Below are 19,053 nucleotides of genomic sequence, written 5' to 3'. Positions count from 1 at the left end.
TAAAGGCGTGCGCCACCACTGCCCGGCTGACAAATTTCTAATAAAATTCTCTTTGGTAATTATTTGCAAAAATGTACAATATAAGTATGATCTATCATATACTACTAATAACTGTAATGATAACTCAATCAAAAGGAAATGCTTGATATTTAGAACTTATGGTCAAAGGACATTTTAAAATTATAACTTTTAAATTTAAAAAATCTTTCATTGTAAAAAATGCTAAACAAAATACACTGAAGAGGGGAAAATTCTTTGAGGAAATCAGAATACAAATTCAAAAAGACAAGTTCTATGGCAGCCACAATGGTGTTAAAGTTCTGTGGGGTTTATATTTTATCAAGTGCAATTTTAAGTGCCTGTGGTGGTTTGGATGAGTGTGGTTCCCACAGGCTCATGTTTGAACTCTTGGTTTTCAGAACAAAGATTAGCATGTATGTCCCTGTTGGAGGACATTTGTCACCAGGGTAGGCTTTGAAGTTTCCAAAGTCTCCTACCATTTCTAGTGTATTCTGAGCTTACTGTTTGGGGATCATGAAGTGAACTTTCAGCTGCTGCTCCAACACTATGCCTGACTGACTGCAACCATGTTCTAGGCCATGAGGTAATGGACCCCTATCCCTCAGGGAAACTGTAAGCCCCAAATAAACCCTCTGTATAGGAGTATCCTTGGTCATGCTGCTTTATCACAACTACGGAAAAGGATTTAACACATTAACCTTCTTGTTTGGGGTTGCTTTTTGAGACAGAGCCTCATGAGGCCCAAACTGGTCTTCAACTCCCTAAAGTGAGCTCATGATCTTCCTGCCTCTACTTCCCACGTGCTTAGATGACAGTGGTAGTAGACCTGGCTCCATAACTGTCCTTAATTGTAAAATATTCATGTTTACACTATATCAATTTTTTTAAATAAATAGATTTAGAAATAATTTCATATATCAATTTAAAATGTACTTAGGAGAGCCAGGCATGGTAGTATATAGCTTGAAACCCCAGTATGTAAAAAAATTAAGGCAGGGAGACTGTAAATTCAACAAAGAGCCTGGGTTATAAGACCTGTCTTTAAAATATTACTTTAGCCAGTATATAAAAGAGTGACTATTGCCCCTTCTAGTTTAAACACTGAGATCTATTTGAATTATGGCTACTTGGAGAAGTTAGCAGTCAACAGGCCTGTTTCTGCTTCTATAATACTCACCTTATTTTTTTGTAGGAGCTCTGGTATCAATTATATATATTGTCATCTCCCCCCAACCCCCACACTCCCCTCCTGAGACCTGAATGGGTCAGAACAATATCTCAATCAGCTTGTGCCCAAAGCTTTAGTTCAAGACCTGTTCTATTGCCATCTCAAATTATGTTCTTCTAGCTTGTCCATAATAATCATTCTTGAAAAAAAAAATCCCCAAAACTTGGGTAACTGTCAAAACTTGTACCCAATTTGACTTTATGCCTCTCTCAATATGAAGTTTGCCAAGAGAAATTAGAGATCAAAGTACTTTTTTTTCTAAATTACAGCTCAAACTAATCCATACTAACTTGGGTTAAAGTCCAAAATTATCACATCCAACATTGAACTCTCTGACCACTGTGAATTAAAGTTCAAACATTGGGTCTTGTTGGTCTCTGGAAGTGAACTTAGCTCCCAATTCAGAAGCTTTCCTCCCCACAGGGATCTCAGTAAGGTTCCAGGGGTGTTCTCCAGCAGGAGCAGTCCCCTATCAGACTTGAGGTATGTGGCAGCTGAAAAAGAAATATACATTTCTGACTCCCAAGAGGGAAGAGAAAGGAAAGGAGGATGGTATGATATATGAATCCCAAGCTCATTCATCTGGAAATTCACTGGCCACCTTTTCTTCTCTGTATGTCAGGAACTGTCTTCAACAATAAAGTAATGTTTTCCCCAAAATAGAGGAAAGAATTCCAAGAAACAGATTCTCAAATTTAAGAAATCTTTATTAAGTATCATGGTGAAAATGTGTGAGCTGGATGCTGCCTAATCCCCAACCACTGTAATGCTTAACACATCATATGTGTCAGCACATTGTACTTTAGACTGTTATATCAATGCCCTGTTTCTGTTACCAGTCTTTGATCAGTCCACCAAAGTTAATAGCACAACCTCAACTATCTGTGAGTTGAAATAGTAGAGATGTGTTTCTCATTTGTATGAGGCCACGGGTTAGCTAGCAGCTCTTTTCTGCCTCATCCTGACTCTAGGACTCTGAATGATGGAAATCGGCCATCATTTGAAATAGAATTGGAGACCACCACATCTCCCTCCTCACTGACACTTGTTTTCCACTCATTTTACAAGTCATCTAGGCCTATCACTACTTTCACCAACGGAAATGTGTTGTTTACAACTTAAGACTTAGAAAGACCTAGAAGGTTTCTGCCCTTTGCTTTACAAGTTCTGAGCAGGCTATTCTTCTGGAGAAGCCATGTGAAGAAACCTCAAAGCAAGATTAGACAATGCCCCGTCAATTGTCAACTCAAAACCATGAAAGAAAATAAAAGCTGCCAGGCTGTTTGACATTAAGTGGTAGCTATGGGACAATAGTTTTTTTTTTTTTAATTGTCTCCTGGCAAAAGAAGAAAGTACTGGCAAGGTGCACAGGTGCTCCAGGCTTTTCTTTGGAAGCGACACAAATAATTTCTGGTGTGGCTAGTACTAGTATCTTCTGGAGAGAACTTAGAGCAACAGAGATGCATCTCCCAGAGATAACTGATAAATCAAAGTACATGCAGCGCTAAGGAAATAAAGTTATGGGCAAGGAAGAAAAAAAGAAAAGAATCAGAAAAGGCACATCAACAATGCACAAGGAGGAATCTTGGAATCCAAAGAATTTCAATAATGTAATAATGTGACACAAATCTGTAAGCCCAGCACTAGGGAAGATGAGACAGGAGAATCAAGAGCTGGAGGGCCAACTTTAGCTACATACACGAGTGCATGTCTTGGCCACACAGTGAGATCTTGCTTCAAATAAAAATACAACAGTCAAGAAAGAAAGGCTAAAAGGGTGATATAAGAAAGAGATCCATAGACATTCAAAGAAATAAATCAAACAGGCCTCAGACAGGAAGGGAAAAGGAAAGTAATATTGGACAGGTAGAGACTTAAGGAGGCCATTCAGTGATGAAGTAGTGTGAGCAGTCTTGGAGTGGGTGACAAGCACAACAAGTGGGGGCTGCGGGACAAGTCATTAGAGGAAAAAGCGGATCACTTTAAGAGAGGACGTCTCAGAGATTAGTTTATCTAGGAAAAGACAAGGGGCCGCATAGGGATTTATGGAAATCTCTGAATGCAAACAGCTTGTCTGAACTGCTGAGTTCCCTACTCCTGGACCAAGATTGATGTCTGATTAAAGGAAAGTAAAATACAAGATGAGTCCCTTCATGTAGCAATGAAGTTGGGACAGCACTAGTTGGAAAGTTACTGAGGTGTTCAAGGTGGGAATACTCTGCTAGACGAGATTATGATGACAGTGCAAAAAAAAAAAAAAAGAACTCCTTTGGACTAGTTCAGGGGGCTGATCTTAAGGGTAACCTACTCAGAGGACTCGAGTCAGAGTAGGGTTTCTAATGTGAAGTCAAGACATTTATTTTAGGAAGGGCATGAAATTTTTTGCTTCTCCAGACAGTATTAACTATCCAACATTTGCCATCCCATGTAAGAGGCAACAGAAATACAATGCTTTTCCATTCTTCTCTTCTAAACCACTTAAGTGAAGCAAAGCTAAATATCCCATAATTCAGCTCAGAGTTAAGCCTGGCCATCTGTACCAGTGATTGGCACCACCCTCCTAAGAAGTATGCACTAACAAGGAAGAGGTTTTTCCATGTCATAATGCCTTGGGTGACCAGTCATGGCCCCATGTCCAGTACAGTCTTCCCTAAGAACGCCCCAAAACCATGTAACAAAAGGCAATCTCACTATATGTTAATGCTTTAGGGAGAGCTAGTCACCTAATTCTGAACAGGAAGGTATGAGTGGCCTCCTATGAAGCCTCTGGGATCCTTTCTTCCTACTGTCATTATTTCAACTGTACAGACACTTGAGATTACTATCACCTTTCTTTCCCAAAACTAGTTTCTTCCCAATCTTTTTCCGTCACTGACATCTCCATTTTCTGTTAGGGAGTCTCACAAGAACTGTGACTTCTAACCCTTCTGGTGACTACTAAGGGTGGCCCGTGCCAATCTGGTTTTACTCCTGCTTTTGCAGGGTAAATATTATACAGTCATTTACTAATTCCCAATCAAAGACAACAGCTTTAACTCAAAAAAATATTCTCAGACTGGGGTTGGCAAACTATGGCTTACAGGCTGTTTCTGTACCTACTTAGGGGCTGAATCGCCTTTAATGTTAAGTGATTTAAAAATGAGGATGATGGGCAGGGGAATGTAGCCCAGTTGGTTATGAGTGCTTGCTGGCAAGAGGTAGATCAGAACCTCATGGTCCTCCTCATCTACATACCAAGTTCAAAGCCAGTCTGGAACACGAGACCGGCTCAAATACAAAAGGACGGTATTTCATGACAACAAATTCAATTTCAGTGTCTCTAAGAACATTTTTAATTGGAACACTACCATGCTCACAGTATTAACTGTTAGTTAAGAAGTTGGGACAGAGAGACCTTCTGGCCCACAGCACCTAAATATATAATCCATTACAGAAAAAATTTTAACTCCCCCCCCACCGTGCGCACTAAAGCCACGATTAGAATCTTATGTACAATGGCTGGTTTCTCATCCCACTCATTTCTTCAAGTGCTAAAACCTCTCTAGGGAAGTTATTATTACCAGTATGGTTAGTGGGTAGTGCTCTCCTATCCACTGACACTAAAGACAGTTACCTAAAAACTTAGAGCAGGCAGAAAAGCCCAGATCTACTTTTCTAGACTGCTCACGCCGAAGCCTGAGTCACCTCCTTTGTGCTGGGTAGCTCACCCCTAGGCTGCCACAGTTCGTCTATACCTGTGGCCCACCTTCGGTTGTTCAAAGTTACAAGGAACTGGCCATCCCCTGGATGCACCTTCCTTCCTTGGTATGTAGAAGCAGAGCGACAGAAGCCTGTTAAACTAGCAGAGGGCGCGAGATGGGTGGAATTCACACTGGAAGGCCATGGTTCCCGCAGGCCCCAGGGCAGGGCTATAGAGCGAGAGCCACAGGCTACATTTTCCGCGCACGCCCACCGCGGGGGTGCAAGGCGCAGGAGAGCTTGCGCCCGACCCGGTTAGGGGCACTGTCCCAGAGCAGCGTGGGCCTGGATCTGAGGCGGTAGGCGCAGCTGGGACGGGAGCCCGGAGCCCGCAGCCCGGCTTCCCACGCAGCCCCACAGCTCCAGCCCCAGTGCGGCCTCCGCCGTGCGTCGTCACAGACGCGAACCTGCCGTCTATGAGAGAAGCAGCTGCTGAGCGCACGCGCGCGCGCGCGCGCGTAGCAGGGAGGGGTTGCTGAAGAGAGTCCAGCGCGTGGCGTCCCAGGGCCCGCGCACGCGCCATGACGGCTTTCCGCCCATACGCGCGAGTACGCACGCGCGCAGCAGGCTCTGGTTTCCCCCGCCCACTTTATTTTTCTACGGCCCCGCCCCTCCCTTACACTCCTTAGGCTGAAGCGTTGGGGCTCTGAGAGCAGGGAAGTGTGGGGCGAGGTGGGCGGGGCATCGCCCGCGCGCGCTGCCAGCCAGAGCTGGAGCTGCGAGAGCGAAGCCAGACAACGTTACCCAGCCAACAGCCAATAAGCAGCCGGCGTTGCCACGCCCCAGCCACTCACGTGATTGGCTGAGCACCGCCTGGTGGGCTGGGCCGCGGGTTTGGGGAGGGCAGGGGGCGGGAGGAGGAAGGCGCTGGCGGGCAGTGATGGCGGCGGGTGATGGGGACGTAAAGCTAAGCACCCTGGGGAGCGGCGGGGAGCGTGGCGGCGACGAGAGCCCGGGTGGTGCGGGAGCGACGGCGGCGAGGAGCAGTTGGGTGGCGGCGCTACTGGCGACGGGCGGGGAGATGCTGCTGAACGTGGCGCTGGTGGCGCTGGTGCTGCTGGGGGCCTACCGGCTGTGGGTGCGCTGGGGGCGGCGTGGTCTGTGCTCGGGACCCGGGGCGGGCGAGGAGAGCCCGGCCGCCACGCTGCCGCGCATGAAGAAGCGGGACTTCAGTCTGGAACAGCTGCGCCAGTACGACGGGGCGCGCACGCCGCGCATCCTGCTCGCGGTCAATGGGAAAGTCTTCGACGTGACCAAAGGCAGCAAGTTCTACGGCCCCGGTGAGGAGTGAGGGGTGTCGGGGGGCCCCGGGACACCCTATCCCCGCCACGGCCCCGCACCTTGACGGCAGCCCCGCGCACGCCCCCAGCTGCGGGCGTCATGGGGGGGGCTCAGTGGCGCCCCACAAACCTGCGCTCGGCGTTCCTGCTCTTCCCAACCCGTGACTCCTCGCAGCTTTTCCTGGGGCTGAAATTCTCAAAATTGTTAAGAGTTGTCTCTAGTCACGTTGGCTTTCAACCTTTCTTCGGAGCTTTTTGATATCTGGGCTTTGTCGGGGCCAGAGGGCTAAAGTGGCGACGCAAAGTTTTTGGCCCTGTGTAAGACAGCTTTCTTTTTATTCTGGCTTCTCTGTTTGACACTTACTTGCTTTTCCCTTCTCGGGATTTTTCTGCCTAGAGTCAGGGTTAGGGACACGTAGTTTCAAGTCCCAACCCTGGAGCTCGGTTTCAGAACCACCCCGGACTCGTTTTCATTTTTTTTCTAAAAAGTCAGTTTTGACTCCAAGATGCTTTCCAAGATTAACAACTGTATGTAAGATGAGGACGAACCAGAATGTAAACCTTAATAAGTAAGACTGGCAAAGATACTGGCCCGGAGTTTAGGGGGTGGAGCTCATGTGCCCAGGAGGCAGGCGTGTCTGTGTCTCCGACACTCTCAGTCTTTCCCTCCTTCCCTCCTCTCCTCCTTTCTCTGCTAATAGTAAGATAAATATTCAAATACCCGTTGAAAATGAGTTATTGTATTTTTCCCGAGCAGAATGGGGCGCCCGGGTGTTGGGGTGGGGCACGAACCTAGAAGAGTAAAATAAAACTACTCACCCCCTGCCATGCACTGGTTCTTCAAGTTGAAGGTTTTACAACTTTTCTTTCAGCAAATTATGTGGAAGGTAGTTGCTGTAGAGGCCCTTTTGCAGTATAGTGGTAATCTATATTTCAGATTATGCAAATAAACTTCAGACCCGGGGTATCTGTTGGTAGCCTATAAAATTGAACAACATTGTGCATTCTGGTTATGCAGTGCTTAATATTAAACTTTAAAGACAGGAGGAGGAGGAGAGGAGAGGAGAGAGCGTGGTGGAGTTATAAGAATAAAGCTAGAGACCAAAGTGACCCATTACTGGAAGGAGTACATCCAACTTTAAGCATGATTTCCTTTTCATTTTGTTAGTGTATGTGATTTTTTAACACTGAATATGCTTCTGATTTCTATGCTTAGTTGGATGCTATTTTAGGTTTTGGTTTGTTGGTTGGATTAGAGGTAAGAAACATAAAGCATTTGATGTTGAATCTGTTAATCTCTTTTCGTGCGCGCGCCCGTGTGTGTGTGTGTGTGTGTGTGTGTGTGTGTGTGTGTGTGTATTTCCTTCTGGATATACAAACATGTCTCCTTACTTACATCAGCTTCAATGGTTAATACTTTTTATTTTTAATTTAAGAGCATGTGGGACAAGAGAATAGGACCAAAGTATCTTGTTTACACAGACCAAGCCAAATAAACTTTTTAAAGTGAAGAATTTACACAGATTTGTACCTAGTTACACACTTCCCCCCATTGGCATTGAAGTGTGTTCAGTGGTTAAAGATTGTCTAGAGTATTTGTAAAAAGACACATTATCAGCCCTTATACATCAGGAATGAGTCAGTTTGGCAGCCTCCAGTGGCAACTGTGGCAGAAGTTGAGAACTAAGAGGTGATGTAGAGTGGGTCCCTGGACTTGAGCACTGAAAGCATTCCTCCCATAATAATGAAGAACCACCCTGGGCGTGGTAGTGCAGGCATTTAAGCTTGCAGCCTGGGGGTGAGGCAAGTGGACCTCTGTGAGTTCCAGCCTATTTGGGGCTGCATAGTGAGACCCTGTCTGAAAACAAAAAGAATAGAGAACCACCTCCTTGTTCTGATGCATAGTTATTGTAAACAATCTAATAAGACTGTCTGGAAGGCTTTATTATTGAGAAGAACTTAAATGAAGCCAGAACATCTTGCAATCTTACTTTTTTTTTTGGCATGGATAGGAAGTGTTGAGGTACTTTCCAGGAGTCTTGATACCATATTTTTTGGCTAGGATATAAATGTAAAATTAAATTTTGCCATTAACTTTCATTTTATTCTCAAATAAATGAAATAATTTTGTAGTGTTATAATTCAGCCCGTAGTTTTCCTTAGTTGAGAATCTTAGTAATTTGAAAAACTCAGCCTAGAGCTACCAAGCTTATTGTTATGTCCAACTACTATGTATTCCCATTTTGCAATGATGTTTTAGGGTTAAGGATTGTTCGGTGAGGTTTTTTTTTCCTTCCATAATCCTGGACACATTCTCTTACAGCTGTGTATCTTTAAAGTTCCACTTCTTAAAAATAAAATAAAATGACAATATTTCAAATGTAGTTGATTGCCAACTGTTTGCCAGAACGCGTTGACTTTGTTGTTAGTGTTGTATTTCTATATACTTTAATAGTCAGGTACTTGGCCAGCTTGGAAAAAAAGTGTGATCAGGTAGGAAACTGTGTTCCTAAGCATCTAGTGATCCAGTGAATGGATTGGATCATGCATTTATCATTTCTGCAGTTCTCTTGTGAAGTTGCAAAGTATTTGCCTTACAGATGAGTCTGAGGTTTAAGTAAGCTGGTTTGGATCACATAAATAAATCTGAGAAATCCAGATATGTTTGACCACAAAGTTTATATACTTTGTGGTAGACAGCTTCCGAGCTGAACTTACGGAGAATCCCATTACTGGTTTTTTTTTGTTTTTGTTTTTGTTTTTTTATATACCCTTTTCTAGTTCCTTCCCATACAGAGTCTGAACTTCAAAAAAGCTTTATTTTCATGGTTTTTATGTTGTTCTAGCTGCCCAGTATGGTTGCCCAAGCCACAAATGGCTAACTAAAATTAATAAAGTTTAAGATGAGTTCTTCGCTAACATTCCAGATGCTCAGCCCCGTGGCTGCCACACTAAACCTCGGACTTCATAGTGTGCTTGCTGTGCTCTAGCTTCCACGCGAACTCTGGAGTCGGTGAACAGCTCCTGAGCATGTTTCATTTATTATTTAAAACGGCTCTGCAGGATATTTGTATTCTCATTTTACATTTGTAAAAGCTGAAACTTGGAGATTTGTCCCAAAGTACCTAGCTGCTAAGTAACCACACTAAAAATCAAACCCAATTCAACACATTTCATAGGTCATACCTTCCTGTCATTGTCACATTACCATCCAGTGCATGCCTCCATTCAGAATTGGTGTTGAATGTTTTAACAGTGTAATCTTAAATCATTATGTTACTGTAGTAGAACTCTGTGAATCTTATTCTTTGGAATGGCAAAAAAAAAAAAAGCATATACTTGGACTATTTGATATTTTTTTCCCTTATTCCTCCTGTTTGTCAATATATGCCAAAGCCAAAGCCGACTTGCCTATTAAATCCCACTGAAAAGGAAAAGGTCACACCAGTAGCCCCTTTGAGCTGTCTGATAAGCTGTGAGTAAGGGAGCTTGAACCTAAATCCTTCCTCCTATTTAATCTTGTCTTTAATATGTTAATTTTTCTTTAATATTTTTATTTACAAAACTGCAGTTTAAGCAAGAGTTGCAACATAAAGGCCAAGCCCAGCCTGATCTGCTGCTGCATGGACAGCTCACGTTGTCACAATCCAGCTGCCATTACAGTTTCTTGCTTTGAAGCCAACTAGGTTTGTTGTGTGTATGTATGTGTGTGTGCGCACACGCGCGCGCGCACCAGCCACATATATATGTATATATGCCTTCGGAGTCCAGCAAAAGAAGTCAAATCTCCCAGTACTGCCCAGTGGGGGTGCTGGGAACAGAACTCAAGTCCTTATTATATGGTTGCCTTTTTGAAAATTTACTATTTCTTGCACCTCAGTCTTTCTTAGAGTTCCATCTTCATTTTGATAAAAGGCCTGTAGTTCTTTTCACTGGTAAGAAAAATACCTGTCCTTTATTTGTCCTTGTTCAGGAATAATGACTTACGATCAGGAAATGAAATTGTACATTCTTGTTACACCTTCATTTGAGTGGTGTGTATCACTGCCCTCTGCTTGTTAACAAGAAGTTTGTTTTTATTAATCTGCTTTTCTGAGTTTTGTTGTGGTTGAGGCGGTTTTCTCTATCGTATGGTCCTGCTCTATAATGTGTGTGTGTGTTTGTGTGTGTACACTGCATATAGAAGGCAGAGGTGGACATTACTGTCTTCTTAAGCCTCTCCATCTTATTGTTGAAGACAAGATCTTACAGAATTTAGAGCTCACCAGTTTGGCTAGCTTGCCACCAAGCTCCAAGGATCTGTTTGTATCTGTCCTTCCATGAGAGGCTGGAGTGAGAGGCAGGCACCTGGCTTTTCTGTAGAGTGCTGGAGAGCCAAATTAAGTCTGCTTGTGCAATAAAGTTCTCCACTGACTAAGCTTCACCCAGACCCCTAGATTTGATTTTTAACATATTGGATTTTGCTAAAAGTGTGAATATATGTCATTTCATCCATTTTAGAACATTTAAACACGACTTTAAGTTATTGCCTCCTGTGTTCTCTCTTCCCCTGGAAGAGCTGGTAGATCTCCCATCTGCTCTTCAAGCCTGTCTTTTTTATGGCCCATGTCTTAGGCAGCTTGAGTCTGTCTTTGCGCCTCTTGCTTTATTCGTGGGACACACTGTGTTGACCTGGTTGTGCTTCCTTGCTATAGTTTATCATCTATTTTGTACCTGCTTTCCACCAGCCCCTGCATTCTTTGTTTCTTGTCCATTTTTGGAGTGTCCCATGAGCTGTCAATTGTGGATGTGCTACTGTGGAGTGCTTTAGAGTAGATCCCAAAATAATGCCTGTGTGTAAGGTTTGTTAATCATATTTTTTAAAGATAATACATGCCCAAGGCTAAAAACTAAAGGATTTACAGTAAAAAGTAAGGTTCCGCCCAAGAGCCCCCTCGTGTGGCTCTGCAGTGGGAATGGATCAGTCGTGGTGCTGCGGAGCTGTGCTGTGCAGGTCAAACCGTCTGAGCATGAGTCTTATTTCCCCACACTTAATTATAGTGCACTGTACGGCCCGAGAACAGTAAGTAGTTCACAGTCTTGAGAGCCTTTCCTATCTTTCATATCCTGTGGAAGCTATTTGTTAGCCGCCTCTGTTGGTGAGCATGTGAGTTTTTCTCCATCTCTTAGTAATACTGTAAGAAACAGCTTGTACTAATGGTCTGTATGTAAATAAAGCTATGAGTCCTAGAAGCAGAATTACTAAGGCTGATGGTGTGGCTGGCCATGCATAGTGTGGGGACTTCATTTGGAGTTGCCCTCCAGAGAGGTTGATCTATGTGTACTTCAGAAAGATGCCTGGAATTTTGTTTGGCCTTGTTTGTAAAGTTATTTTATGTGTATGAGTATTTGGCTGCGTCCTGGGTGCCTTGTGGAGGTCAGAAGAGAGCATCAGATCTAGAACTAGAGTTGCAGGCTGTTGTGAGCCACCATGTGGATGCTGGGAATCAAACTCAGGCCCTAGGGATGAGTAGCCAATGTTCTTAACTGATGAACCATCTATCTCTCCAGTCCTCATTGTTGTTTTGATATTTTATTACGTGTGTTCATGAGTGCTGACACTCAGTATATATGTGGAGGTTTCTAGGTCAACTTTCAGGAATCCATTCTCCTCCTGTCATGGGATCTGGGTATCAGAATTCAGCTTATCAGTATGTTTGGCATACACCCTCGCCTGCTGAGCCCCTCACTAGCCCTCCATAGCATTTTTTCTCTTTGCTTTGGTGTGTGTGGTACTAGGCATTGGCCTCTCTCGTGCTAGGCAAGTACTCCACCACTGAACTTCATCATCTAGCCCTGAGAGTATCTTAGACCACGAACATGCAGGTTTATGTATTCAGATTTGTTTTTTGTGTAAGGTATGCCTCATACTTCACTCCTTTCCCTTCCTTTTGTCCTCATTCTACTTTGGGTCGTGTGTGCCTGTGCTTTAATCTATAGTTACCATATGAGACATGCATGGGCTCTGTCTTTTAACGTGGTGGCTTTCTAGTTTGCCCTTTTCCTGCAGATGATACACTTTTCTGTATGCTTAAGCCTTGTGATTGGACATTCAGAAACAAGATGGGATTTTCAGTCATGTGTAGTGAAGCATCTAATCTCGTCCCAACTTTAGTAGATAATTTCTCTGTGTTGTGTTTGAAGCATCTGTGTCACTTGGTGTGCGGCCCCTCAAGCCTGTAAGTGTCTTGTCTTGACAGAAACTTTCTTCAGTTTTCCCATGCTGGCTCTACAGTCCTGGCGTTTCCCTGATGAGGGTGTAAGCTGTCTGCCTGCATTTCCAGGAGCTTCGGAGAAGCATGGAAATGACCAAAATGTTTCTCATGGAGTTTACTCTTTATCATCCTACAGCCAAACAGATCGTCTGCTATAGATTTTACTTACCACATTTCCTGTTTATTATTTTATATCACTGTTTCATAATGAGCATATATATGTATCCTCATTATATGCATATGATGGTTTGTTGCTGCTTCAAAAATATGTCTCAGCATTCTGCTTGGTTGTATCAAAAGTAAGCAGTTGTAGGGATTAATAACTAATGAGTTGATTGACTTTTGTCTTGTTTTTTTTTCTTGTTTTGTTTGTCTCACTTCAAACTCAAACCCCTCCCGCCCTCACCTCCAGAATGCTGAGATTATAAGTTTGCCTACAACACCCAGCTGAGTTTATTGATTTTGAACTTTAAAAAAATCTTAATCACAGTTAGATACAAGTAGGGTCAGACTGATTTCTGTGAGTTTGAGGCCACCCAGGGCTACATAATGAGAAGAGAAAATAGTCAAAAATGTATCTAATCCACTTACCCTATGGAGCATCATAGCTTGAACATATTCACAACACTCACATTAGCCTATAGTTGAACACAGTCACCTTGCATTTTATACTGTAGTGTAATTTATGAATTCTTCATCTCATGGCTGCCTGGGCGCTGCACTGAGTGTTCTACCTATTACTAGTCCAGGTAGCAATCAGAATTCCAAGTACATTCACCATCATAAAGTAAACAGCTGTTAGGTCAGCTGATTACTTGGTTGGGGATCATCATAATGTCTACGTGAGTCTTGACACTCAGAAAACAGCATTTGCTATTTCAGTAAATCATATCAGAGGTTTAACACTAGATCAGATGTGCTTTCCGTGGGTAGCCCCCATTTTTGTTCTATTTGTTTTATGAACAGTCACATACCGCAAAATGCTATTGCTGATGATACTGTTTGTTATGGAGAGCATCTGAAAGGGAAGGGATTGCTCCTTGTGTTATGAAGGAAGGAAGACAACTCTTTGCCAGACTTCTAAACCTCCCTCTGTCAGACAAACTGACAGAGACAATTCCCCTTATACTTAGTCTGCTTAGGTTCCTCAGTGGCCTTATATCATAGAGCAAAGAACATGTCAGTAAAGACTCCTTTGTAGATGGCTTCCTCAGAAGTCTGTGCATGGGAAGGGGCACATTAATGTAGTTTATGGAGTGGAGAAATGTGTTACTCAGTCTTTTCTTTTAATGAGTTGACAAAAACCAACTTTAGCAACAAAAGATTAACCAATTCATTCAAAGCTGACCCTTAGGGAAGCTGGCAGAGAAATTTACTTGAGAACCCACTGGTATATCTGTTAACATACTCAAAGCCTGAGGGTTGTCTGGTAGCTTGCTGGTTTGCTTTATGGTGCTGAGGACTGCCCTTGGGCCTGCGGTGCCTGTGTGCTCTCACATGTCTCAGGGTTCACACTCTGACCCGACTGCAGAGTGATGTCCAGGACACAGGTACAAGCTTGCAGATCAGATACATGGGAGGTCCAGGCAAGAGGACTGCAAGTTCAAGGCCTTTTATGACTCTACAGAGTTGAAGGCCAACCTAGGCATCCTGGTGACACTGTCTGAAAATAGTAAAGCCTGAGGAGCGCCTTGGCGGGGATCTTGGTGTGAGTGCTCTTTGAGCTCTTTGAGCTTGTGGGGACCCTGCTTCTTTGAGGCAAGGATTTGGAGTGGTAAGGAAAGTGGAGATATCATCCTGGTCCTGTTGGGAACTAGGTGGTCACTGAACGCTGTGCTTTGAGAGTGTGTGTGTGTGTGTGTGTGTGTGTGTGTGTGTGTGTGTGTGTGTATGTATGTATGTATGTATGTATGTATTTAGTCTGCCAAGTGTGGGAAAAGGCAAAATCTGTTCTTCATGAAATCCTGAAGGACCAAAGTGTGAAGTTATGGGGAAATCCTTTAAAAAAAGTAGAAAGTCATTTTCTCTTCAAGGTTGCTGCTCTCTAGTCATTTTTAATATTCTTTCTTTGTTTCATTTGCTGCTGTTTTAAGCTCTTAGGCTTTGGTCATCTTTTTGTCCAGAAACAAAAGCCCACCCTCACTACTGTTCATTGCTACTTATGTTTGTCTCTACAAGTAGATAGAATTCTGCACAAAGGGAGTGGGAGGCTGAAGGTCAGATCATTCTTGCTTACTTTTAAAAGTTCACATTTCCTCTAAAATATTTAACCCTAATTTAATGAACTTTTGAATTGTATTCTCCAAGTAAAAACTATATTCAATTTATTTTTCTAAATGTTTAATACTCTTTGAATGTCAATTGAGATCATAGGCAAAGTTTCAAAGTCATAAATGTTGACCAGTGATAGAGTATTCATTTTCTTATATAGAAGACACATTTGAGGGAACAAAACAATGTATTGTTGGGAGAATAGTTAAACCATAAGTGTATCCATTCAGTGAAAAAAATATAGTCACTTAGTTATAAGTTGTGATAGTTACCTAATGCCCATTGGTAACATGGAGAATGCTTATAACTAAAGAAGCTGGAAGTACCACACACCTGTTGCCTTCATGGCCGGACCTAAAAAAGCTACTTAAACACTTGGGAAAGCCATCCCAGCTCCAGGTACTAGACCTTTCCAGAATGAGCTTCCTGCCCTAGTCATGTTTACAAGAAGTAACTCCTTGAGGTGGTAAGGTGTTCTGTTTAGGTGAGACTTGGTCTCTTGTCTCAGAAGGTGTGGGTACTTTCCAACACTTAACTTGGAGTTTACTAAATGCTTTCTTTCTTTCTTTTTTTTTTTTTGGTTTTTCGAGATGGGGTTTCTCTGTGTAGCCCTGGCTGTCCTGGAACTCACTTTGTAGATCAGGAGGCTGGCCTCGAACTCAGAAATCCACCTGCCTCTGCCTCCCAAGTGCTGGGATTAAAGGCGTGTGCCATCACCGCCCGGCAAGAATTGGCTTTTTTTTGGGGGGCGGGGTGTTTCGAGACAAGGTTTCTCTGTATAGCCCTGGCTGTCCTGAAACTCACTCTGTAGACCAGGCTGGCCTCGAACTCAGAAATCTGCCTGCCTCTGCCTCCCCCTCCCAAGTTCTGGGATCAAAGGCGTGCGCCACCACTGCCCGGCTTCCTAAATGCTTTCAAATGAGATCAGGTGTAGTCATTTTTCATGTAGAAATCAGGCATTTTTACTCTTGTTTTCTTTAAGTTAGGCAATACTTTATTCTAATAGCCCCTTTATTAAATTAATAGTTTCCATGGGCCTGGGAGATGGCATAGTAGTGGATGAAGTGCTTGCCCGACCTGAGTCTGGGTCTGAGACCCAAAGCACGATGCAGTTTGCTCTCTGACTACACTTGTTCGGGGCCACATCTTTTACACATATAACACGTACACAAAAATAAGTATCATTCTTAACAGTATTCAGGCAAGTAGCTGACTGTTCATGAGTGGAGCCTCTAACTGGTTTTAAAACTGTTTCCTCAGGATAACTTTTGCTATCTGTAGAGAAGCTCATAAACTTGAAATTGTCTTTGTAGAATTATATGTTTTAGAAATCTTGTTATCATTTAAGTCTTTTTAAGAAACATTTTGAACAGAAGGATATTTTGGGGCCCCTTCTGCCGTATCAGATGTAAACAGTTAGATTTGTCAGTTGTAGGGTAGAAGTATTTGCTAGGTGTGCGCGAGGGGCTGAGTTCAGATCTCCAGCGTCTGCATTAAAGGTCCTGTTGTGCATGCCTGTAAGCTCATGCTACCTGTAAGCTCATGCTGAGGAGGCGGGGAGCTCAGGTCCTGGGGTTGTCTGACCCAGCCAGTTGAGCCACGTCAGTGAACTAATTAGACAAACTGTCTCATGAAATGAGGCAGAGAGATTGAGCTAGATACTTGTCGTTGCTATACACGTGAACACACGAAAGAGCTTTGCTAAAGTTGTTTTTTGTTTTGAGAATTTCATACAGGAACATTAGGATATGTTTGATCAAATCCAGCCCATTGCCTCCCCTCCAATTCCTTCTTTATCCCCACCACAGCTTTTTGCTCCTGATTTAATGTGCTTTCTAATGCTCACTGTATCTATGTAGTGCTGTCAGTATGTACATGGGTGTAGGGCCACCTGCTGGAGCATGGGTAGGTAGCCTCTCATGGGCTGTATTCCACAGATCCCTCCTTCCCTGACATACAAGTTTCAGGGTATCTGAAGTGAATTTATTCTCAGTAAAACGATTCCCTTTGGTAAAAGGGAAATTTCCAACAAATCTCTGATTATCTCATCCAGAATCTCCATTTTTTTTTTTTAATTAAAGTTGTATACTAAAAGCAAGTAGGAGAGAACCTGATGTTCAGACACATTCTCAAATGGTGTCAGGCTCTAAGTTGTCTTTTCTTTTTTAGCGGGCCCATATGGCATCTTTGCTGGCAGGGACGCCTCCAGGGGACTGGCGACATTCTGCCTGGATAAGGATGCACTTAGAGATGAGTATGATGACCTCTCAGATTTGAATGCAGTGCAAATGGAGAGTGTTCGAGAATGGGAAATGCAATTTAAAGGTATCTTCATTTGGGGGAGCCTTGGGAAAGCAGAACTATGTGCTGTTGCACATGCTTTAAAGGACATAGTCTGTTTTCATTTCTATCATTAGGATGTATTTAAAATGCTAGTAAATATTAATATAATTGTTACATGTGGCAATTGGGTTGAAAGTCTGTATTTGAATATATACTTCCCAACAGGTATGGCAGCATATGCCTGTGGGCCCAACAGTCTCAAATTGTGATGCTTTCAGTAGTCTTCTAAGACTTGTTCATTAAGGAATGGTTTCGATTTGTTAAGTACAGACTTGTATTTAAAACAAGCTGAAGGGTTAGGGTGTAGCACAATAGTAGATTGTGCATGACCTCCTTGTGCTCTGGGTTCCAACCCTGAATTAGTGGTGAATTAGTGGTATCAACACTAATGGCAATGTATAGCAAATGATGTAATTGTTCTTAACTTTGAATGGTATGGAAGGAATGCTGTCCCCTCTGTCATGCCCCTCAGTATCAGTTCTTACCTCCCTCAGGATGCTGCCTGCACCATTTATCTCCTGCTGGGTCTGTGAGCAGCTCTGTGGGCTTCCTGGCACTTGTCTCCTGTGTGCAGAGCCCACCTTAAGACTCCTCACAGCTAGTCAACTTGGTCTTACTTTAATTCATGTAGCCTAGGTTTTATTTCCAGATGGAAAACAAACAGGTTTTACCCTCATACAAGGTTCTAAATTAAACAGAAGACACATCAGAGTTAGCAGAGTGACAAATCGAAGGAGAGAGCTTGGTATGGGAAAGAGTGATGGTGTGGTAGGGGCCTTGAAGGCCTAGAGAGCCCAGAAAAGTTCTTGTCCCTACCCCGTTGTCACATTTTTCTCCAGAGTATGTCTCAGACCTGCTTGCCCTGTGGTTCTCCACCCTGTATGCTGTGCTGCTGCCATCAGCCCATAGTCCTTCATCCTGAGGATCTCTTATTTTCTTCTGCATGGTTTATATCCCAAATACTAGCTGGGCATGTGTTGTGTGTGTATGGCCTAGATTGACCTCAAACTCATGGCAGTCCAAGTGCTGGGGCTATGTGTATGAACCACTACATCTGATTTTTTTTTTTTAGCTGTAATATTTTGGGTTATTAAGGCTTAAAAGAATTGGACTGGGGGTGGAGCTCAGCACCTGCATGAAGCCTTAGATTCCAGCCCTCCCACCAACAAACAGAACCACATTGCATCGTGATACATGAAGGCAGGCTGGACAGCTCTGACACAGTCCATGTGTGTACGTTTAAATATCCAAGTAATGCTGGTAGTGTCTGATTAAGACCCCTGACACTGAGCTCTCCTTTGAAGAGCAACCCCTAACCTTGTCAGATCCTGCTGCCTTGTCTTGTGTTCAGACCTTGCATGCATGTAAGTCAAGTTTGGAATTCGGCTTGTTCTGTGTGACTTATGAGGCACGTGCCTTCTTGTTGCAGTACAGTGGAATCATGAAACAAATTGAAGCACTGCTGACTTTGTTTTGGTGTATTTTTCAGAAAAATATGATTATGTAGGCAGACTCCTAAAGCCAGGGGAAGAGCCATCAGAGTACACAGACGAGGAGGACGCCAAGGATCACAGCAAACAGGACTGAACTTTGTGAACACCCAAAGCCAGGGGCCTTCAGAACTGCAGCTTTACCCTCTGAGAGACTGTCCAGTCTAGGGTGTGATGCTCCTGCTGTGAGGACCGTTTCACCAGAGTGAACAACATAACATGGCTGACTATGAAGAACTGACGATGAGCCGTTGGTTGTACTGCCAGGTGAATTTGTTGCAGTTGGTTGTAATGTCTGGTGGGCTTCATCATCCTGAAAAGGAGACAGGACCTGCTTAACAGCAAGAAAGTCACCGGGTTATCTTTATCCCTCCCCACCCTTTTCCCTCCTTTCTCTCTCTCTCTCTCTCTCTCTCTCTCTCTCTCTC

At 43.4% G+C, this 19,053-nt stretch overlaps 1 protein-coding gene across 1 annotated transcript; it reads left to right on the top strand.

Moving 5' to 3' along the window:
- The first annotated feature begins 5,867 nt into the window (after window positions 1-5,867).
- Pgrmc2 (progesterone receptor membrane component 2) lies at window positions 5,868-19,043 on the top strand. Its single transcript, XM_028764407.1, has 3 exons — window positions 5,868-6,267; window positions 16,962-17,117; window positions 18,625-19,043. Exons 1-3 carry the CDS (start codon window positions 5,868-5,870, stop codon window positions 18,720-18,722), a joined length of 654 nt encoding a protein of 217 aa, XP_028620240.1. The 3' UTR covers window positions 18,723-19,043.
- Window positions 19,044-19,053: the final 10 nt, after the last annotated feature.

This window comes from Grammomys surdaster, unplaced genomic scaffold (genome assembly GCF_004785775.1).
Source record: "Grammomys surdaster isolate TR1022 unplaced genomic scaffold, NIH_TR_1.0 62, whole genome shotgun sequence".
Classification (NCBI taxonomy): domain Eukaryota; kingdom Metazoa; phylum Chordata; class Mammalia; order Rodentia; family Muridae; genus Grammomys; species Grammomys surdaster.
This window is presented reverse-complemented; position numbering and strand designations above follow the sequence as displayed.

Bases quoted from the DNA above. Each gene is read 5' to 3' on its own strand.
- Pgrmc2 (XM_028764407.1), top strand. From the start codon at position 5,868: ATGGCGGCGGGTGATGGGGACGTAAAGCTAAGCACCCTGGGGAGCGGC. The intron at 6,268-16,961 runs GTGAGGAGTGAG...TTTCTTTTTTAG, and splicing joins CAGCAAGTTCTACGGCCCCG to CGGGCCCATATGGCATCTTT. The intron at 17,118-18,624 runs GTATCTTCATTT...TGTATTTTTCAG, and splicing joins ATGGGAAATGCAATTTAAAG to AAAAATATGATTATGTAGGC.